The sequence below is a fragment of the Podarcis pityusensis genome (genome assembly GCF_964106645.2).
Source record: "Podarcis pityusensis genome assembly, chromosome: 5".
NCBI classification, from domain to species: domain Eukaryota; kingdom Metazoa; phylum Chordata; class Lepidosauria; order Squamata; family Lacertidae; genus Podarcis; species Podarcis pityusensis.
Genome location: NC_138032.1, coordinates 17,784,064 through 17,807,938, shown reverse-complemented (window position 1 = coordinate 17,807,938; position 23,875 = coordinate 17,784,064). Strand labels below are relative to the sequence as shown.

General features: G+C 42.1%; 1 protein-coding gene across 1 annotated transcript in view; it reads right to left on the bottom strand.

Annotated features, from left to right (window-relative positions):
• SI (sucrase-isomaltase) overlaps window positions 1–16,855 on the bottom strand; it is a 127,749-nt gene extending 110,894 nt beyond the window's left edge. The window contains exons 1-6 of the mRNA XM_081007704.1: window positions 16,787–16,855; window positions 14,336–14,453; window positions 12,111–12,184; window positions 6,395–6,515; window positions 5,816–5,925; window positions 2,985–3,136 (exon numbers count right to left, since the gene is read on the bottom strand). Coding sequence (XP_080863830.1) covers window positions 2,985–3,136; window positions 5,816–5,925; window positions 6,395–6,515; window positions 12,111–12,184; window positions 14,336–14,453 — 575 coding nt within the window. The 5' untranslated portion in view covers window positions 16,787–16,855. The remainder of the gene's footprint in view (window positions 1–2,984; window positions 3,137–5,815; window positions 5,926–6,394; window positions 6,516–12,110; window positions 12,185–14,335; window positions 14,454–16,786) is intronic.
• Window positions 16,856–23,875: the final 7,020 nt, after the last annotated feature.

Below are 23,875 nucleotides of genomic sequence, written 5' to 3'. Positions count from 1 at the left end.
AGTGCTTAAATATTTTCAAAAGTAGGCCTATGTATATCCTATTAAGGGACCCGACATCTCTTCCCCTCTGAAACAAAAATTAAAGAATGTACAAAATGCTAGGAAGATTCTTTAACTCGGGACTCTAGCAGCTGATCTCTAGCAATACCTTAACTGATGTACCATCAGCACTCTGGGTCTTCTGGAAGTCACACATCCTAAACCTTAAAGAAAAGAGTGGCTTCTAGGATGCAGTTCCAGCTGGAAAAGTATCAGCTGACACACCAGCTTGATTGTGGTTAGCTGATTCCCCAAGCCAACAGGAACTTCCCAGGCTCTATAGAGGCCTTGCCTTCACATCATCTCGCCAGTCTAAGCAACTTGCCTTAAGTGTGAGGACTCTGCCTGCTTTCCTACTTTCTCTGTTGAACTGCTGCCTCAGAACATGATACGTGCTATCATTTGTTGGTGCTGGTCTGACCTTGAAAGCCCTAAACAGCCTCGGTCCAGTATACTGTATCTGAAGGAGCGCCTCCACCCCCATCTTTCTACCCGGACACTGAGGTCCAGCACCGAGGGCCTTCTGGTGGTTCCCTCTCTGTGAGAAGCCAAGTTACAGGGAACCAGGCAGAGGGCCTTCTCGGTAGTGGCACCCGCCCTGTGGAACGCTCTCCCACCAGATGTCAAAGAGAACAACAACTACCAGACTTTTAGAAGACATCTGAAGGCAGCCCTGTTTAGGGAAGCTTTTAATGTTTGATGCATTGCTGTATTTTAATATTCTCTTGGAAGCCGCCCAGAGTCGTCATCATCATCATCATCATCATCATCATCATCATCATTTGACCTTGCATCTACTTCCAGTCCCTCCAGCCTTCTACTGCTATCTCAGATATTGATTTTCTGCTTGTCCCCCACCCCTTTTCATTTCCTTTACTCTACTTCTGACTGCTTCTCTGTCCCTTTTCTGTCTGACCTCCTACCTGCCTGTGGCCCCATTTGTTTCCCTTCTGTTCCTTGCCTGCCCATGCCTGATGAAGAACCACAGTTGCATCCTGAATCCAAGGGCTGGCTGACTGACTGGCTGCAGTCAGCATTGGTCAAGGTCATGCAAACATCATACACTACCAGGCTGGCTGTGCAGTGCCCTTGAAGGGCTTCTTTCACATTTCTACAAGGAATGATGAGAAGTTCCTAGCGTCTTTCGGACCAGGCTACGACATGTTCCTGTATGAACTGACATCTGTCTTGGAATATATTGAACTTATAATAGTCAAGATAAGGAAGTGAGTGGCTTCTCATCTGGATAACATCCTGATGGGAATGAGTTTTCCCATCCTCTTCTTCTATTCTTCCTCCTCAGCACCAAATTGAATGTGTCTCACTCACTTGCTTGTGCCATCTGTGAGAACTGCATCATCTCAAATTGCATGCAGAGGTAGGTTGAATGCAGTGTGTTCCTCATATGAAAATGCTCCCAAATAAAAAACATACGATAACGAAAACAGCAAACTTTTTCTTTCTTTGTCTGATGTGGAGGTCATTTTTACATACCCTCTGACATTTCACTGATTTGTAACACCACCAAATTTATAAACTTTGAAATGGGTTCACATGATTAAACAAAGTATCTTCTGTCCATTTGTAGTAAGGACAAAAGAGAATAGCGTCAGATACATACACGTGGAGAAAAGATAATTTGAAATATAATATAGATCTAGCTTTCTTGGTCTAAAAAGCAATGCATGTAAGTGTATACACCCACAAGCAGCAATTCCTGTTTCAAACCATGTCCAAAAACCCCCCTGCACTTTAAAAAGATAGTGTTAAAGAGGCTAAAATCTCACAAGAGGTACTAACCAGAAGAAATCTCTCAAACACGGAACTACTGCTATTTAATTCCTCTTGTAAAAAAAAAAATAGCTATAAGCTATTGTTCTCATGAATTCTCAATTGGACTGTGTAATCTGCTTCTGGCTTTTGTTAGCTATACAAAGCAGGTGTCTTGCACCTGCCTCCCAAATACATAGGGCGCTTCAGAACTTTAAATTCCACAGCTCTATAGTCTAGGATTGTTTTCACTGTAATAGGTTGTGCTGAAGCCAGCTCCAAAGCTAGGAGAGGTAACTAATTAATTGTCTTTTGTTTATCACGGTAATGGTGACCTCAAAAGGGCACAGTCGTGCTTCAGCCCTATTTTTAATTTTTGCTGCTACATGAGAGTTTATCAAGAATGGAATATATATTTTCTCTTTCCCTGTTACCTATCCCCACAGCTGAGAGTTTCCAGACTATAATTTTCTTAGGTTATGAATGCACAGCTTTTGTCCAGCTGTTACAGAGGTTCCAGGCACCCAAACTCTGATTAGAACATAGTTGTGAGGGAAACGAATTATTCCAACATTCGATCTCCAATGCATGTGCATAGATTCTGACATTTTAAAAATGTGTTAATATTTTACTGCCTTCTCTTAAACTGCTGGTTTCAAATGACTGAGCTACTCTTAAAATGATTTAATATTCGATAGCTTATAAATAGTCATATATATTTAGTGGGAATAATAAATAAGCTTCCCTGAATGACAGCTTGCCCACTAATTCTGACTGTCACCCAGTAAATGTACAACCATGTTGGACTGCTAAATTTGCCACAGAGTGAAGTCTCAGTGAATGCAAAGCAATGGCAAGGTCTGACAGGTCCGATTAAGCATTTTGATGTGGGCCCCAGAACAATTGCTCACTCTAGAACATTCCCCAGAATCCTTTTCAACAAGCTAACTTCCCCTAGCTAATGTGCAGGGTTCACACAAGAGTTTTATCAACGTGGAAAAATGTGGGAAAGGTTTCATTTATCGAGAAATATTGAGATCCGCTGCCTTATTACATTCTTTTATGTTATGGTACTAATTTTATAGGGTAGTGGGGGGCAGGCATGGAAGTGTTTGGACAATTAATGAACAATTGATTGCAATGTTACTTGTACTAAAAATAAAATGGTGACTTACAGGACGTTGTTAGTGCTCATCCTGATCACACGGATGCTGAAAGGATTCTCAGTTATTTCAACTCTGTAGTTCGTATTTGTTGCTTTAGGTCCTTGAAAGGGTGAAACATTTGGATGGGGGACTTCATATCTCTTATTATCAGGATCTGTAATCTATTTTAAAAATGAAACAATTAAAACAAAGTTCATGGGGAACCCAGAATTAACTTCTACTTATTGAATACCATCTTTCCCTCATCACAATGCATTCCAAATCAGTGGTATGCATGCTACATGTTTAATGAACATAATTAATTGTGTTAAGACTGCTGTACAGTTAAACACTGCATTCATTAGCCAACTCTCTGCAGCTGTAGTTAATGAGTCCATGCAAATTTCCTGATACACTGCGTGTTCTTCAGACTCATTCATTAAAAGCACATTTTTATCAATTTCATCCCATTAGCATAAACTGAATGGAAATAATTGTTTTTCTGACCAACACGTTTTCACTAACCAATTTTTTTTTACAAAAAAGGTGTGTTTCAATCTATCTGCGATAAAATCAAAAGAAGTAGGAGACTTTCATTCTCCACTTCCACCACCTCAAACCTTTACAATGATGACTCTCAATCAGCTTATAAAATCACAGAATTGTAGAGTTTAAGGGTCATTTGATCCAACCCGCTTAAATTTGTGTATTTGGGGGGAGGAGTACAAGGGGGTACTGCTCCACTGGAATTGGAACAAGCAGAGTGCTTTGACTCGTTTTGTTTTTAGAAAGTATCAGTCTTGGCAAGCCCTTGAAGAACAAGAGGCATGAAACCAAACAAGCACCAATCTAACCAACTTCCTTGTGAGAAATGAACACACTCTCATCTTTCAGTATGGGGAAGTTTCACTAGTTAACATTCTGTCTGCCAGACACTTTAATACATGTGTGTGATCCCTGATTTATTTCTGCAGTATTGATTGAAAAAAGGTTTTCCTGCCTGTGCCTTATATTTACCAAAGCAAAGTATATTTTATGCATTTTTTTGGCCCTCTTTGGCAGGTACACCAGACCCAGGACATTTTGTTGAACTCCTATGTGTGGTCTAATTTCTAATCTTGGCCCCACCTGCAGTATACATTTAAAGCAGAATCATACCACTTTAAGCAGTTGTGGCTTCCCTCAAAATTCCTGGGAAATGTAGTTTGTTAAGGGTGATGAGAGTTTTTAGGAGACCCCTATTCCCCTTCCCAGGGAGGCGGGTGGCACTGTGGGTTAAACCACTGAGCCTAGGACTTGCCGATCAGAAGGTCGGCGGTTCAAATCCCCGCGATGGGGTGAGCTCCCGTTGCTCGGTCCCAGCTCCTGCCAACCTAGCAATTCGAAAGCACATCAAAGTGCAAGTAGATAAATAGGTACTGCTCCAGCAGGAAGGTAAACGGCGTTTCCGTGCGCTGCTCTGGTTCGCCAGAAGCGGCTTAGTCATGCTGGCCACATGACCTGGAAGCTGTACGCCGGCTCCCTCGGCCAATACAGCGAGATGAGTACAGCAACCCCAGAGTCGGCAACGACTGGACCTAATGGTCAGGGGTCCCTTTACCTTTACCTTATTCCCCTCCCAGAGCTGCAGTTCTCAGAGTGGTTTAACAAGCAATCCCTATGCCCAGGGAACTCTGGGAAATGTAGCTCCACTGGTGCAGATCTCCAGGGTTTCAGAAGAGGAACTGTCTCGTCCTAAGTAGAGATGAACCTGGGACCTTCTGGATACAAAACAAATGTTGTACCACTGAGCTATGAGCCTTCTCCTATATTGAACTCTCCTGCATTGAAGATACTTGGGCAGCTAAGGATTAGCTACTCACTGCTGGAGATGCTCAGCTAATCACTGCTTTTGTCACCACCGGGAAATCTCAGCACTCTGCAACCTTGCTAAGATTTACCCCAATTTCCAAATAATTGTGTTTATATTGATATTCGTTTTCAAATACCACATGCCAGATTCGGCAACCTGACAATATGTGATTTTCAATGACAGCTTTTCAAGTGAATATTTGGAAATTATCGGTAAATTTGACAGTGACAATGTGAACCAGCATGCCCACAGTATTCTGATATAAATCTGACAGGTCCTGTTGCAGCATATATTCATGTAGAATGATCTTCAATATGTCTTAAGTTTTAAAGAGCTTTGGAAGGTTATTTTGGGTCTGTTTGAGACATAATATTCTATAATGTGTGCTTCCTTTAGTAATAAAATCACAGTCTACTTTGAGGGATTCCCTAAACCCTCATAAAGATTTATTTACAAAACATGCAATATGGAACCAATGTTGTCATTTACTTTTCTCTTTCTTTAACCATGTAAGGTAAACGTAAACGTAAAGGACCCCGGATGGTTAAGTCCAGTGAAAGGCAACAATGGGGTGCAGCACTCATCTTGCTTTACAGGCCGAGGGAGCTGGTTTTGTCCACAAGCAGCTTTCTGTGTCATGTGGCCAGCATGACTAAATCGCTACTGGCACACGGAGGACTGTGATGAGTGCCAGAGTGCACAGAAACACCGTTTACATTCCCGCTGCAGCAGTACCTATTTATCTACTTGCACTGGTATGCTTTCAAACTACTAGGTTGGAAGAAGCTGGGACAGAGCAATGGGAGCTCACCCCGTTGCAGGGATTTGAACTGCCGACCTTCTGATCGGCAAGCCCAAGAGACTCAGTGTTTAGACCACAGCGCCATCCGTGTCCTTTTACCACATATGTGTATGGTGGAGCTGCAGTGTGAAATGCCTTTGATCAACATGCAACCCAATTCTGAGTGTGACCCATCAGTTGGACTATTGCTTTAATAAACAATCTAACCTTGAACCGGAAGCGGTTTGCGGTCTGATATTCTGCAGTCAGGACAAGCCTTTCAATATCATTTCCGAACAAGGATGGTGCAGGTATTCTTGTCAGTGTAGTTTCAAATCCTTATCAAGAAAAAAAGTGATAAACAAAGGAGCGTTGCTTCCAATATTGCCTAAACCTATGTAGCACAGGAGTCAACAACTAACAGCTCTTGGGCCAAATGCATCACCAGGATACCTACCCATAGGCAAAAGAGAAACAAGGAAGTAGCAAGTGAGACAATGGATTTGCTGATAGACAATTTGGGTCAATCCCATTGTCTTCTGAAAGCGGCCATGGGCAAGGTGGGGGGTGGGAAATGAAGTCATGGCTGTAGCATATTTAAGTGCTTAACTTCAGTTTTAGTATCCTTTTTTATTTAGTATTTTTGTTAACAACCATGTGATGGAGAACAAATTATTTGGAAAGACTTTCAACCTCAGTCTGTATTATGCATATCAAACAGCGGATCAGCCTAGTGGTGCTGGCCTCCATACTATTTAATGAAAGAGTGTGCTTATTATTCCTGGAGTACAACCTACTTCTGCCTACCTGTTTCTGTGTCTGTCTGGCCTCCTTCTACTTGGTATCCATGGCTGTTGGAAAAGTAGCACCAGGGTATGCTTGTTTCATTCTGAGGGCTCCAGCAGCAGCCGCGGAGCGTGCATATGTCCTACATTATAAAGAGAGAAAAGTGGTGTTATTTCAGAAACAGCAATACCCTCTAAATCCGTTTTCTGGACAATGGCATGAGCCCACAGGACTCATTTATGTCATTGCTCTGTAAATGCTGATGCCAGCAGATTAAATTGTCATCTTCTGCAATTTTGGCATTATCCATGAATGGAAAGAAAGCTTCCACTCTGTGACTCAGGAAGCAATCCTATGCATAGGAAGCTGGTGTAAAGCAATCTGGTGCAAGTTAAGCCAGTGTGAAGTTGCACCAGATCCAAACCACATTGAGTGGCAGCGATGCCCCATTAAGCTGGCAGAGACAGAGCCCCTGGATCCCAAGGTGTCCTCTTATCACATCATTCAGGAACACAAGAGCTGTAGCATTCTTGAGATAGTCAGGAAACTCATTTCATTGCTCTGGATTAATTCTGAAGCAGACTTGGGCAGGTCCACTGATCATTAAGTGGAAGTGAAATGACTGAACACTTCAGAAAAGTTCAAATTTAAGCCCTATTATGCAGACTGAATAGTTATGCAAATACCTCTGCTCATCTTCCAGTTGCAAGAGCCAATTCTAAACTTTCCGACATTCACCTTTTATATAGCCAAGGGGGAGAATTATACATGTTCAACTACATCTTTCCCTTTTTTTATTTATTTAATTTTTATTAGTTTCAATTCATTATACAACACCAAACATTCAGACGACAGAAAAGACAGAACAAAAAAAAGAGAAAAAAACAACAAAGGAAAAAGAAACATTGCATAACATAAAACACCAACAGATTAAACTTACAATAACTAAATAACTAAATCACACAACAATAATTGACTTCCCTTCAACTCGGTTTCGGAATATGTTACAAAGGGTTTTCTATCTGCAGTTTCATTTTCTGAAAACTCTTTACGTTGTGGGCGTTACATCAAGCCTACTGTGATTTTTAAATTTTTTGCATCTGTTTCAATATATGTTATAAATTTATTCCACTCATTATTAAACTTTGTACCTTTTTGGTTTCTTATTTTCTGTGTCATTTTTGCCAATTCTATATAATCAAATAATTTAGATTGCCACTCATTTATAGTTGGGATTTTTGATGTCTTCCAGTTTTGTGCAATTAGTGTTCTAGCAGCCACTGTTGCATATTGGAAAAGTGTTTGGTCTTCCTTTTTAATTTTAACTACATCTTTCCCATTATGCAAACATTTCTGCGCCAACAACAACAAAAAATACAATGGTCGCATTCTCCGGGATGAAGTGCTCACTCCTTCATTTCTATCACATTCATTCAGTGACGACCTCTCTTCCCACACCAATTCATAAAAGAGGACTTTAAAACATTCAGACAATTGCCATATCAATCAAGAATCAACTGCGAAGCAACCTTTGGATGTTATCCCATAATCTCTGTGATTCATCTTACAGTACATTGTAAACTAATGAATTTATATAGAAGCTCTTAATCACCAACACACATTTGCCTTCACAGAAAGGCTAGTTCCTTATCACAAGGAAATTGCCCGTTAACAAGAGAAATATTTGGAAGGAAAATTGTTTGTGCACACTTCTGAAGCTCTTAACCCAACCCCCACCCTGGTCTTCCAACAACCAACTTCAGTTGTACAGCTTCTGTATTTCAATTCCCCATTTCAATTATCAGCATTTCATGAGTTTGATCCATGATTTTTTTTTTAATGCAAAAATTGACGGTCTGTACGTGAGAAAGTTTCTGTGAGATCCATACGTTTTTGCACCTGCTCACCTTTCCCCCAGTCTGTTGTTCCTTAAGGAATAGCATAAATTGAGAGGGTTTATTCAAGCTGGGCAAGGTTCACATAATTAACACAATGACATTAGAGTGATCTGTATCCAATAATTTCTGGCTACATGGCAAATTCACATGCACACACACAGAGAGAGTGAGTGAATGGAGCTCTGTCTTTGCCCTCACTCTGAGCAGTAAAATAAAGATAAACAGTAGCCTCCAATCTTGACACACCACAATGGTAGCTTCACTGCCCAACACAACCTTGTTGCAAAACATTCAACCCAGTCTAGAAGGAATCACATGAAGTTGGGCATGACCAAATGTGGATGATTATACAAGTTCAGATGAGCATGAATGTACATTCTCATTCTACCTTCAGTGACCAGAAGCACCTTTTACCTGTAAGCCTGGTAGGACAGCTAAGGCCACTCCTGAACGGGGAGAGCTTGACCACAGTACTAAAGGCATTGTGGCTCCAAGGCTGGATTACTGCAGTGCGCTCTATGTGGGAGTGCACTCCTTGGCAGTGGTGAGGTCTAAAAGGAGGTTTGTCAAGGTCTCAGCCTTTGCTTGCAAAATGCACCTTTATTCCTCCATTTTTCCTTGTTGGGAAAGGCAGAGAGAAAGGTGTGCTTGCAAACAAAGGCAGGGGACGTGCCGGAGAAGTCCTCTCCATTGCCCTTGCTTCCGAAACACATTTTCATTTCCCTGTTTCTCATCAAGCAAAGGGGCAGAGGCAAATTTTGGACAGTGCAACCGGTTCCATCACACTGGGTGCTGAGCCTAAAGGTAAAGGGACTCCTGACCATTAGGTCCAGTCGTGACCGACTCTGAGGTTGCGGCGCTCATCTCGCTTTATTGGCCGAGGGAGCCAGCGTACAGCTTCCGGGTCATGTGGTCAGCATGACTAAGCTGCTTCTGGCGAACCAGAGCAGCGCACGGAAACGCCATTTACCTTCCCGCCAGAGTGGTACCTATTTATCTACTTGCACTTTGACGTGCTTTCAAACTGCTAGGTTGGCAGGAGCAGGGACCGAGTAGCGGGAGCTCACCCCGTCGTGGAGATTTGAACCGCCGACCTTCTGATCGGCAAGTCCTAGGCTCTGTGGTTTAACCCACAGCGCCACCCGCGTCCCTGGGTGCTGAGCCTAGGGGGCGCTAAACGGCGTCACAACAATGACATAGTGACTTGAGCAGAACGGAAGGTGAGAGGCGGTAGGCACAGATTTTGGCCTAGGACAGAGTGTCACTGAAATTTGAAAGACCAATATCCATCCCTGAAAGGGGAGGGGAGAAGGCAGGGTATGTTTTGCCAGCAAAGGGGACTTCTTTCTTCTATTTCTTCTACCTTGAAGAAATTATTTGCTAGAAAAATTCACTTCTAAATCTATGCACCAGCATATCTGCCTTCTGCTTGTAGAGTCCCTGCAGGGCACTGAAATGTCAAGGTCTGTCACATCCCTCTATCACAGTACTCGCTGGGCCCTGGTAGCCTGTTCTACTGCAATGTTATCTGTTGCTGTATTTTCCCTCACTTGTAAATATATACAGTGGATTGCACATTCACACTTCTCTAAGCCATACTAAGCTTTATCCACAAGGGTCCCCTGGATGTGACCTACAGTCTAATCACAATGGATTGCATCCAGTTGCCAGCATGAGTGGAAGGAAGTATCCTCCTTCCTGCTGCAGCCTCCTGTTAACAGGGAAGAAGTAGAGAAGGCAGATCTGCACATGATCACAACCCTGTTCTAAAGCTTCAGTGCATGGGAACAAAGATTGAATCTTCTGAAAATCTCAATATCCAGTTTATCTGCACAGATTTCTCGCCCTTCTCTTATTGATCTTGATCCTTTCCAGGTTCTGCTTTTAAAAAGCCTCAAATATTATATTATACAATTATTATATGCATAATAATATACACAGATACACTCTGTGTGTTCTAAAGTAGCCCCCACATAAACAGATGTGGTAGAAGAATGGGCAGTTGTTTTGTCAGTGCAAGGATTTTTGCCTGCTCAGTGGCCTTCCTTGCCCTCTCATCTCCGCCCACACATACTGCACATTTCCCAAATCTGCTCTGAAAGGTTGAGGTGAACCCCAGAACAAATATGGGTTTTGCACAGGGTGGGGGTGGGGGTGGGGGGTGGGGGACAAGATAGGGAAAAATCAAATGTGCAAGCATAAATCATTGAGCTGACGGAATGAATCAGTTGGATATTGCTCAATGCATATAATTGTATTAAAAAATACTTTGGGCAATATCTAATTAACTGCAAATGTTCAATGCAAGAGGCAATCCATTGTGGGCAAAGCTTGATCAGAGGCATCAAATTCCATTTATAAATGCATTTAAAATGGATCTCTCCTCTGTACCTAATGGGGACATTTGCACAGATGGACATATGCCTCAGGGACACCTCCGCCACTGGTAATCAGCCCACAGGGCCAGACACACAGTCTGCAATATGACACAGCTTGCATAAATTAAGTCAGAGAGTGGACTTCTTGATTAAGATATCTTTGGAAATCAATCAGCCCATATCAAAAGTGAAGGGGAAGGGAACATAAAATAACAAGTTCCTCATCAGTATTAGAAATAACTAGACACTACACTACGATAATGATCGAGCAAGCTAAAAAAAGATAAGAAAGTAAAAAGGTTAAAGCTTACCAACCATTAATTTCACCTATAACCACATAAATTGTTCATGAAAGCAAATACTACTGGAGAGAGGACTTTTGCCACTGAGAAGAACTCTTATCAGACCTTCAATATCAGACCTCTCAGGAACGTTCACCGGCATAAATAAATGATAGTACAGAGCTAATTGCTTTCTAGTTTCCCCAACTGAACAGAGGTCAATGCAGATTTTTCAAGTCCAGGAGCTGCTGACAGACCTCCTGAACCACAGAAGGCTGGCAAGCCCAAGTTTCTGGATTTCATCTGCTTGCGTTTTCATTTTCACAACAATTACTGTATATTTCCATGTATAAGATGAGGTTACTTTATCCAAAAATTATGCTGGGATGGGCGATTTGTGGCTGCTGTGAGCAGGAGATTGTCAGGGGCATTATTTCTGGGTGATTGGTGGGTGCGTCAAGGTCTGCTGGCTATTGGCTGTTGCTGGAATTGGGCGGGCGATTGGTGCTTGGTTTTGGCGAGCGTGCAGACGATTGGTTGCTTCATTGGTGTGCGTGCGATTGGCTGCGGCGGTCCTGCGGGTGATCGATATTCAGCAATCCTCCCCCCAAGTCAACAACTCTCGGCAATCTCCCCCTGTTTACTCAATTTGGAGTCCCAAGAAAGAGAAGGCGTCTTATACACGGGACTGTGTTATACACGGGAAAATGTGGCAAGTACAGACAGCGTGATATTAACCACTTGCAGATCTTCGGTAGGGGGAAAGTTGCCCTGATGTAATTAGCAGCAGCATCCAAAATAAGCAGTGGCATAGGAGCAACCATGCTTTCTCCCATAATTTCCTCCATGGGTGTAACAGAACATGATCCAGGCAAGGGGTTGGGCTAGATGACCCTTGGTGTACCTTCCAGTTTTACAGTTCTATGATTCTTTTATTCTTATGCATAGCAGACCCCTTGAAACAAGGGATCACCACAATGGTAGAGTGTGGCTGGGCTTCTCTTTCCTCTTTGAAATGATAATTCCATGGGGAGGAATAGCCATGTCCAATTCTTCAATCCTTCCATCCTTGCTAACTTTGCATCCTAATATGTTCTCATCCACAGACAGCTGAAAACTGATTTCCTACTCTAATTATTATTATTATTATTATTATTATTATTATTATTATTATTTGTACCTTTGTTGCCAATGTATCTGGGATGCAATCTATTCTCTCCGACGGTTGCACAACTGGGCAAGTTGGAGAAAATTCTGCAAGAGATCAATCAATTTATTGCATTAGTCAGAGGCCAGAGCAAATATAACAAAATATAAGAATGTATTTTAAAAAGACACAAATTATGGGTGCCGAGAGCCCCAGCTTTCATTTATCTTTTTATATCAGAGGTCTGTAACAAAAAACTAATTAGTTTACTTCTGCACCTATAGGCTGAGCCTGGGATAGTCTTGGCCCTTGTTTTTATTCAAACCAAACAACTCTGAATCTAAGAACTAATGTTTGAGTTTATTTTTCCTTCTCCCTGCCATTCCCTTTTCCTTCTGTGTCATCTTCTACTGTAAACCTGAGGACAGGTATTTATTGCTGAGCTTTGAAATCTTCTGTGGGAGCCCATTCAGCTATAGAGTAGACACGCTTTACATATTTTTTTACTACATTTTTATACCACCCTTCCTCTAAACTGAGTTCAGGGTCAGGGGTGCCAACTTGAATAAAATATTGTGGGGACCCAAGGAAGCCCCGCCCTGCATAATCAGTCACATGACGCAGTGCACACCCACCATTTGAATGGGAATGTCCATCAACTTTCTGGGGGCCTGGCCCCCTCAAATATTTCATTGTGGGGGCTGAAGCCCCAATGGCTCCTAGGAGTTGGCTCCTGTGTTCAGGGTGGTGTACAACAGATATTTTTCCTTACAACAAATATTAAAATGACAGCACACAATGACCCCACAATAGCATGTCAATGGACGCCTGTTTCTGTTCAGAAAAAAACAACAGAAATTTTTCATTTTCTGCCTTTTAAGCTAACAGCTGAAAATGTGAAAACATCGCAGAACATGAAATACTTCTGTACTTTTTCCCTCAGAGTGTTTGGTTTAAGCTACCATGCTCTCATCTAAGGAATATTTTTCACAAAAAAGGCTTATTTCACAACAACTAATTTGTTCTCCCCCACCCTTCTTCCCTCCTTCTCTCTTTTGCTATGAGACTAAAAGTCTGATTTACTTCTCAGTTCAGACAAATCACTTGTATTCAATCCAATTTGCTTAGAGTGACTATATATATTTTGAAAATGAATTGTTGCTTGTTTTGTTTTCGCCCTCCTGCCAACCTGTTCATCTGCTCAGATTGAATAATGTGGTTTAAAGATGAAGATAAATGAAAAACTAAAAAGACCAGGCAGGATCCTGCTGCAGTTAAGCACTTTTAAAGTCTCACCGACTTCAGCGGAAGAGTTAAGCACATGCCAAATCTCTCCCATCAAAATCCCTGGAATGGATGCTAACTAAAGAATAATTGATTGTACCATATTATAACTACATTATAAAATATATAGTTTATTAAAATAAGCCCCTACTGGTTTGAGTAAATCCCAGCCTAAACAGAAAAGCATCAGTTTGTTTATCAGGTGAACAAACAAGTGAAAGGAAATTCCATATGTGAAATGTCCCAGGTTTATGGATGTACGGTTTCCAGCACATAATTTCCACAAACATGGGAGAAGCGTCTATCATATCTCACAGCTCAGTGCTTTGAGTGCAAAAAGTCTCAGGCTGAATCTCCAGGTTGAATTCAAAAGATTGCTGTCTTAAACCTTAGAGAGTCATTGGCTGTGGACCTGTACTATTTTTCTAGAAAAAGAGGTGCCGGAACTAAGCATGATAATAGCCTCCATGTAAACTGATTAATTGGCTTAACATTCATGTCATCCATTAAAGTTAGCTGTATATATTCACTAATTAGTTCCTCGCTGCTGCTAACCATGAGGCAACCTGCTTCCCACAAACATTTTGAAGAAGACATATTTTCATACCTTTTCATAAAAATAAACTTGGGTTTTGAAAGGTTGGAACCTGTTCCACATGAGATGGAAAAGAACTGTCACCTTATAGTTCTTGAGCATCTCCCCAGGAAAGATACACCATATTTGCGAGACTGCTGCAGTATCTTATCAAACGATCTATTGCTTAATTGTTAGACATGATGAACCAAATTTTTCACTTCTTAGTGGGACTAAAATCAACAAGCAAACAAAACCCATTGCTAACAGCAAGAGTATAATAACTGGGGTGCGGAGATAGTTTTATTTATTTATGTTTCAGAAAAACTATGACAACCAGTGTGTTAGATTGCCATATGACTCACTGATTGCTGAAATTCATGGATTTCTGAACCATTACCTTTGAATCCAGTATGGCCTGTTGCTAAAAGCCCAATCAAAACACTGGCAACAATCGCTGCCAAAAGGAAGAGGGTGATCAGGGAGACTTCCAATCCAGTAAATCCTTTCCTTCCCATCTAGCAAGGGCAAATGAGAGAAACAAAAACATTAAGAAAAACACAACATTAAGAAGGAACATTCAAGGAAGGCGTAAATGTCTTAAAAGCATTTGCTTGGGAGGGGGAAAGTATCCTTTGATCCCTGTAGTTAAAATATAACTATGCAGTTTTCAAAAGCACTGAATTATACAGCTTACACTCTTCTGCACCATGTTTTTAAAAGAACCATTTCCTTAACGATTGAGATGAATTTTGTGAATTTTCGTGGGGGGTCTTTTTGAGGAGGGGGAGGTCTTGTCTCATGGGCCAAGGTATGTTCCTCCTGGATAGAAAACATTGCACCAGTGAAGATGGAAACACTTCCAAGAATCTTTCCCCTGTTTTGATGCCATAAAGTTCTTGAAAAATACGCAACCCTAGTTGATTATGTTTATTTGGAAAGGGAAGCAAACATGAGCATGGACTGAAATACAATTTAAGTTTGATCTCTTAGCGTGATTTGCAGGGGGGTGGGGTGGGATTTACCAGCTGCTCATCTTGGCTGAAATCCCTAGGGAGACAGAATGCTTAGTAAAGTTAGGAATGATGCCCATCTTTGACAAACAGGCACTGCTGAAGTGTTAGGGCTCCACAGCCAACTGCTCAATCTTGTGTGAAAAACAACATGGAACTATTAATGTTTAGCTGTATCTAGCAATAAAAATGCATTTAAACCAGTGTCTAGCATTCAGTAAATCAGTGGCTGGATTTAGGCTTGTCAATGGGATGAACACATTTCCCTTAAAATACAACAACCCCTAGCTTTTTTAACATCAACAACAAAACATCCATAATGAGGATGAGTGAAATTGATTTCTAAAATAATTGAGAGTGTTCAAATATCTCTGCAATGAAGTAAATAAATTTAAAAATGTATAAGTTAAAACTGAACTGCCAGCTGCATTATTTCAATTCGTTCTTACCCCCTTATCTCTGATTTTCTACATCTATGCGTTTGGAAGGCTATCAGCCACAAGAAACAAGAAATGACACAGTGTTTGCGTTTTAACACATTGGCTTGAAATGATTGTTAAATGACAGTAACAAAGTACCGTAAAGAAAAATAAAATTGCAAATAAGAACAGAATTCAGGCAAAATTACAGTATACTTTACATTTCCTTATAGACTTTCAGAGTGACAAAAAGACCCTCACATTTATGTACAATGAAAGGGGGCACAATTTATGCCAGTTTCTCCTCAATCTACAACCCCCTGTATCACATCCTAAGCCACCCTCTGCACTGCAAGTTTCAGGAGCATATTATCAAGGGCTATAAAAGAAGGCAGAATTGTTGAGCTTTTGTGGTGAAACCTCCCTGAAAAGAGTAATTTTAAGCTTTTGGAGCTGTTTCCGCTGCCTTTTTCCATCATGCTGCCATACATCCAGGTCATGGGTAGGCAAACTAAGGCCCGGGGGCCGGATCTGGCCCAATTGCCTTCTAAATCCAGCCCATGGATGGTTCGGGAATCAGAGTGTTTTTACATGAGTAGAACGTGTGCTTTTATTTAAAATGCATCTATGAGTTATTTGTGGAGTACAGGAATTCATTCATTTTTTTTTTCTTTTCAAAATATAGTCCGGCCCCCCACAAGGTCTGAGAGATAGTGGACCAGCCCCCTGCTGAAAATGTTTGCTGACCCTGAGGTTTTCTTTCACATTTTGCTGATTCGACTCCACTTTTACACCCGGAAACCAGGAAATGTCAGGAATTTTCCTGTCATATGGAAAGCCTAATATTATCTTGTCACATTCTCCACAACATCATTACTACAATTATGCAACAGATAAGACACTCTGTAAGAGTCAGTGCAATAAATCCCCTCCTTCAATAAGGGGCCCAAATAATTATCACATATTTTTGCATTAAATGGGCCATAAAATAAAACGTGTGTGATGGATTCAATCTGTTTTGTGCCACAAAGGCAGAATCTTTCAGAGTATGGGATTTTCAAAAATCTATCTTGCAAGCTGCAGGTGGTAAGACATTAAATCTTGCAAGGAAAAGGGTTCTGCATAGGTGGGGATCATAAAGCTGGTGTAAATATAGAGTGTCCTGGCCAAGCGAGGGTGGAATTCCCAACCCCAATGGGGAACAGGTTTTATTGGCTGAGCTACAAAGGGTTTGGAATTCAATCTCTAGGATTCTGCAATTGATTGTCTGGAACGTTTCCAATTGTGGAAGCATAAGCAGCAACTTGAGTAATAGGTTCTGATTTTGCTACATTACAGTTACCACATATTTGTCACACAGGAAGCTACTGAAACTTTTTGTTTGTTTGTTATATATTTAAAAAACCCAAGCAAACCTACCTCTATACTCCTGTGGCTTCCTCCATGTATTGCTGCCAAATAGTCCTTTGTCAGAAATGATGCCTTGCCTTGCAGACTCTTAACTATATACTGATTCCCTATCAGTACCTTGTATTATATTTTAACTAGGCTATCAGTAGATTATACACAAAGCCACAGGCAGATTGTGGGTTCTCTTTGCAGGCAAGGGAATGATTAGTTAATTAATAATTCCCCCCCCCCCTTGCATATCAGTCATGCGACATTTGGCAGGTATAATCCCACATGCGGTTAGGTATGACTCCCAGTTTATTATTTTAATTGGACTTTTGCTTATCAGTCTTTCTCCATTTCTCCTGCTTAATGTCAGCATAAATCAGTTGAAGTTTCATGGAGGTTAAAAAGAGATGTCTAAAGTTCGGTCGCAACACAAAGGATGCAGTTTTGATCGCTAGGAGAGTACTCCTAAGAAGTAATTGGGAGTATTCATACAACACAATTGTGAACCATAAGAGGAAGAAAATGTAGAAAGTAGCAGAGGAGAATGCTCTGAATCTCCCCCCCCCCCCGTGAAGAGAATAAACCACTTTCCTTTAGCTATCCATCCATTTTTCAACAAACAAAACACTGCATGCACTGTTTGCACAATATCAGCTAACCATAAAAGCATTGCAAACTATATGTGATGTCAAATATAATGCTGCTGGAGAACACTGGAACATTTCTTTAAAAATGACACAGTATAGTAATGGGGCTGCGGTCTGCTTTACAGCATCCATGAAGTCAGGAAGGGGGTGAGAGTGAGCTTTTTAAATCTGTAGTCTCTGTCCTCCCCCACAAAAAAAAATAAAAAAAAATCACTCACTCCAGATGCATTTGTGGCTATAGAAGAAATCACAACATTATTCATATATGTCTGTCCACAGAAAGCAGTTGTGATTTTCAGCTGAAAGGCTGCAGGGTGTGAATGGGTTAAAAAGTCCTTCCTCCTCCGCCTCCGCCTCCGCCTCCTCCTTCCTCCTCTCCACTTTTTAGCCTCCTAAATTTTGACTTCAGTTCAAAATATGAACTAAAATTAAAATCCTTTGAAATTGAAACTTTTCTGAAATTTGCAATGCAGTTCTCCAACGCATACCCCTTGGGGGCGGGGGGAAGTGTACAAAATGTGCACATTAGGGTAAACAATTGCATAGAAGAAAGAGTATATTAGAAGAAATGGGGACATAAACGTGACAACATATTTTGCAAGGCTACTCTTCTCAAATGCAAGCCGAGGCAGAAACTGGCCAAGCTGAAGGCTGGAATTATGAGGAAGTGAGAGAAATTGAAAGTGACATCCCCACCTTCTCCTCCCTAAGGAGGTCGGAGGCAGACTGTGGGCTGCATATTCTTTTGAGAGAGAACTTTTAAAAACACACACACTGTGTGTGCCTCAACAGAAAACGTTGTTTGACCCTTAAATCCCGAGCTCTGTCCAAGCCATCAGAAATGAAACTACCGTATTGGCCCGGATATAAGCTGCACTTTTTTAAAAGTTAAAGTGTGGCTTATATTCGCAACCTTACAAACATTGGCTTTTACGCACCAACCATTTCACTTTTAATGACGGGGGGGGGGGGGAGATGGGATCTCTTCTCAATCCTCCTTCCACCCCCCTGCAGGTTCTTTTTGGACGCGAGTTCCCACAAACCCAGATCCCTTCCTCCCTCCATCTTCCTTATGGGTGGAGCAGGAGCCCGAAAGCTGGGCCAGGAATTCAAGAGGGAGGCTCCCAGTTTTTGGAAGCAGAATCACAGCTCTGCCCCTGCCCTTTGCCCCATCTCTTTCCATGGTGCTTCGCTGAGGCGTGCCCTTCCTTCCAGCAGCGAAGCAAGCCGATCGGGCGCCTGGGGCGGCGCACGTGCCCTGTGTCCAGGGGCGGGGCCAGCTGTCTGTGGGGCAGGGCAAGCCAGGGCAGGATGCTCCACAGGGCCTCCAAGGATTCTGCCTACCTCCTCCCACTCAGCCGCCCTACAGCTGGGGGGAGGCAGTGGGCAGAACATTTGGGGCAGCGTGGAGCCTGCAGGCGCCCAAGCCACCACGTCACTCCCAGGAGATATGCATGGCTTGGGCACACTGCAGGCCCCATGGTGAGTGCCACCCGGCATTTTGTCACCCCCCTCAGTGGTGACACCTGGGGAGGTCTGCAGTCACCACACCCCCTTCCTCCACACCCACGTCCTGCCCCTCCCTGCTGCTGATACTCGTCTCCTTCACGAGGTGAAATGAGCCTGGATCCCAGCCACTCCCCCACCCACCCACGAAAGATTTGGGGGCAAGCAGGACCACCCCTCCTCCTGTTTGCCTTTGCCGGGCCATATATACACAGGGAGAGACACACTGCCTCCCTTTTCCCTTGGCTCACATTTCCCTTTACTTCTCAATGGGGCTTGCCAACCACCCCATTGAGCCTCAGTTGTTGAATGTTTCAGAAGCCGAACGCATTTACGGGTGTGAGTGCCTGCAGTATTTTAAGGGAGCTGCTTATATTCGGGTACTGTCTTTTTTTCTTTCTCCCCCTTGAATTTTAAAGGTGCAGCTTATATTCAGGCCCGTACGGTATTAATAAGAGCGCGTTCATTTCGATTAAGAGCAATACAGAAAAGCAGAGCTGATGTGATTGTACATTTTAGCTTGTGCAGTGTTATATGAAAAATAACGCACAAAATGTATTTTGGCGCAATCAGGCGTAAGATCACATGGTGGCTGTTTAAGAGTGCTGTTGTGTCAGAATACATGTGCATATCAGTAGCAAGGGTAGGCTGCAAATGAATCAGGGATCATAAAACTGCATCTAACATCCTTCAATTCCAGAATGTGTATTAGAAACCTTCCTGATATTATACTATACAAACTGAGAAAGATTTATATGTTGGCACAAAGCAAGTGTCAAGCAAATTTCTTTTTCTACGTAGATTTTGTAAAAGTCTCCATAAATCAGACTTTCTGGATTGCAGTTCAAAGTTTAAAATGGGGATAAGATTGGTTACTTATTGCCACTAGATCTGAAGGTTTTCTTACTGGGTTTTATCTCAAGGACTCAAGTCTCAATGTTGAATTGAAAATGGCCATTAATCTCCTTCATGCTGCTAGAACCTCTCCCCTGTTATCAGATGGTTTAGTGAAATACAGAACATAGTAACTATATCTAAATTAACATATTAGAGAGAGTGAATAAGGAACAACAGCCAAATAAATTTATAGGAAGGGTTTACGGTATTTGTGATGCTGAGGAGTGATATATTTCAGGACAATATCCAGCTGCATATTTCTTTTATTTTATTGCAATTTTCCATTCCTGTGATGTCAACATCTTAAATTATGTACAGTCATACCTCTACTTACGTATCCCTCTGGATACGTAATCTTCGGGTTGCGAACACTGCACGTGCATGCACAAAAGTGCTCTTTACCTTCAAAGGTAGCCCCACACAGAGCGCATTGCAGTAGTCCAAGCGGGAGATAACTAGAGCATGCACCACTCTGGTGAGACAGTCTGCGGGCAGGTAGGGTCTCAGCCTGTGTACCAGATGGAGCTGGTAGACAGCTGCCCTGGATACTTAAAACATTTTGTGGGGGGAAATACCAGGTTTTACCTAAGAATAGCTTCTTGCATCCTCTGGATATTTTTTAGAACATTCTTCATTGCAAATATTTGCTTAATTCTTACCACACATTTTTAAGGTTTCTTGTCACAAAAGATGTTTGCAAAAAATAAGTCTGTGTCGCTTAGTAGTTCACCTGTTCATGTTGCTTAATTTTGGGGTTTTTTTAAAAAGACAATTATGTCACATTTCATAGACTTACAGATGTTAGAATCTTAATGTGCCACTCCTCAGAACTGCAGGATCAAAAGCAACTTCTCTGCCAGCAACCGAGACAAGTTTGGTCAGATATATTCAGCCCGGTTATATTTCTATCCCTGCTCCCATCTGGAAGCTTCTGTGCACAAGAACAATATTTTAAAATAGCTGCTAGAAACTTGATGGGGAACAGTGCCATGGATAAATATTAACAAAAGAAACTGCTTTTGGAGCCTAACAGAAGTTGTGACTGAGATCACCAGAAAAAAAGGCAAGGTTCACCATCAAGCAGAGAAATCCTATATACATACAACTGTATGTGCAGAAGAACTATGCAAATTTACAAAATTAATACCTCTAGGTCAAGGATGGGGAAAGCACCCACACCTGCATTCATTGATCACCTGAAAGAGCTTTCTTCAGGTAGGAAGAAATACATGAAGAAATACAAAATCCATTCATGAGACATACAGTGATTAATTGAGCTGATGCCTTTGAAGTTGCAGAACCTCTGAATTTTTGATCCCAGAATTATTCCTAACTCCAGAAACTTTGGGATTTGCTATAGGTACATATCTGTCTGCAACTCAGTGAAGTTAATAATTATTGACCAGCACAAACCTATGTGCATTTATTTCAAATAAGTCCCATAAAATTCAATGTGATTTAGTAGTACATGTGTTTAGGGCTGCAGTTTAATAGTGCAGTCCTAGGCAAAGATGGGCAAGAAGTTTGCTTAGTTCACATTTTGATGCAAGCCTACCTAATTTTCATATCCTGAACTAATAAGAGAAATGAAATTCACCTATTCTTTCGAATTCACACTTCCCCAAATTCTGTGGTGTAGTTGACAAACTGAAAAGTATTCACAAAGGTGAAAATATTAGTACAACTAATGCACAGAACTACATTACATCTGGATAAATTGCTTGCAAAAATACATATATGAGATAAAATTGCACACACAAAATGTACCTATTACGAGAAATCTGCATTAAAATGAATGTGGCTTTTGGTGCCTTCCCCCCCCCCCAAGAAAAATGTGAAAAGAGATGCAAACTGAATTCAAGGTTTTAAAAATGTGAAACTGAGAGGCACTACAATTAATAGATCCATCCATCCCTAGTTCTATGCAAGCTTACTCAGGAGGAAGCTCAATTGTAGTAAATAGGGCTTACCTGCAGGTAAGTGATGTGCATAAAATTGCAGCCTCATAACATATTCCTAGTTGTGTCTATTCAGAAGTTAGTCTCACTGAGTTTTATAGGATATAGTACAAAGTAAAGTATGTATAGGATTGCAACCTTAAAGTTGAAAAGTTGACTGGCCAGCAGTAAAATTCTTTTCTCTCACACAGGCAATTTTAGTCCCTTGGCTACAACTAGTGGACATCCTAAAAACATGACATTAAAGAAGGTGCATTAAATGGACCAAAGGGAGAATTTAGCCTTGGGCACTTGGCCATGTCCCTAGAGCCTGGAAATATAATAATAATTTTCTAATCAGCCTTCCTCCTTCTACAGAATGACTCTGGTTGCTAGGAGGCTAAATCCACTTTGGTGGAAAGGTTAGTACTGCAGCTTGGCACTATGAAATGGCAGACTTCATAGCCAATGAGTAGTTGAGATAAGAGGCACAAATCATTTGAGGAAATTTGGTCTGACATTTGCAGATTTGGGTTGAATACTGACCTCCTTTGGTTTGCTCCTTTCATCTAGCCTGTCTTCTATTACCATAGCATATATGTCTAGTTGCTGAAATCTTTTAGGACTTTCTGCTTCCGATTCTCCATAAGTCCTTTGGATCTTTCTTGTTTTTTCCTCTTCTTTATTCTTTTCTGAAACTACAAAGGTTTAAGCTCCGATATGCAAGAAACAGTGTGGGGCTGCATGAGAGCCAACCATTCACTGATATATCCAGTTAAAAGTCTTTGTATGAAGGATTTTACACAGTTCCACCAGAACTTGACACGTTGCAGCAAGTATCTGCCTGTGACACTTTGCATTCATGTCGAAATCACTAACAAACAGGATAAGACACAAGCAGCTTGCCACCTAGGCACTGTTTGCTGGTTATCTGAACTCTCGCAGGGTGGGAGCAGGATCATTTGAGTGGCAGGCTGCCATATGCTCTAAACAGTGACCACACAATTTCAACCGTAAACATGGTGAGCTTTCTCTCTGCATGCAATCTGGAATTCTGCTTTTTTGTGCATGCAGGGACTATTACTACCACTACTACTACTACTAATAATAATTTATTATTTATACCCTGCCCATCTGGCCGGGCCTCCCCAGCCACTCTGGGCGGCTCCAACCAAATATTAAAATACAGTAATACATCAAACATTAAAAGCTTCCCTGAACAGGGCTGCCTTCAGATGTCTTCTAAAAGTCTGGTAGTTGTTGTTCTCTTTGACATCTGGTGGGAGGGCATTCCACAGGACGGGCGTCACTCCCAAGAAGGCCTTCTGCCTGGTTCCCTGTAACTTGGCTTCTCACAGTGAGGGAACCACCAGAAGGCCCTCGGCGCTGGACCTCAGTGTCCAGGTAGGACGATGGGGGTGGAGACGCTCCTTCAGATATACTGGACCAAGGCCATTTAGGGCTTTCAAGGTCAGCACCAACACTTTGAATCGTGCTCGGAAACGTACTGGGAGCCAGTGTAGGTCTTTCAAGACTGGTGTTATGTCTCGGCGGCTGCTCTCAGTCACCAGTCTAGCTGCCGCATTCTGGATTAATGGTAGTTTCCAGGTCACCTTCAAAGGTAGCCCCACATAGAGCGTGTTGCAGTAGTCCAAGCAGTAGTCCATGCAGTATTCTATGGCTTGGATCTGAAGATAAATTAGCTTCAAGAGGTGCCTGGGACAAAAATTTCCTGACTTCTCCTCCTCTCTGGAAAGGACACCCCCCCTCCAGAAAAAAGTGACATCAGATAGCAGGGTGAATCCACCTGAACAAGGTGGGTGGAGGCTGCAGAGGGCTGCTGGGAGGAGAAAGGCACATGGAATAATTCCTGTGAGCTTCTTTAAGTCAAGCTGGTATGCTGCCGCTTATAGGGGCTGAGGAAGGGGTGTGTGGCAGGGGCGGCCGCCCCAGGTGTCACCACTGGGGGGGGGTGACAAAATGCCAGGCGGCACTCACTGCGGGGCCTGCAGCGTGCCCGAGCCACACGTCTCTCCTGGGAGTGACACAATGGCTTGAGAGTGAGGAGATTTCACCCCTCCCATATCCAAGAATCTCCTGAGGAGTCTGCTGATTCTCCAGAG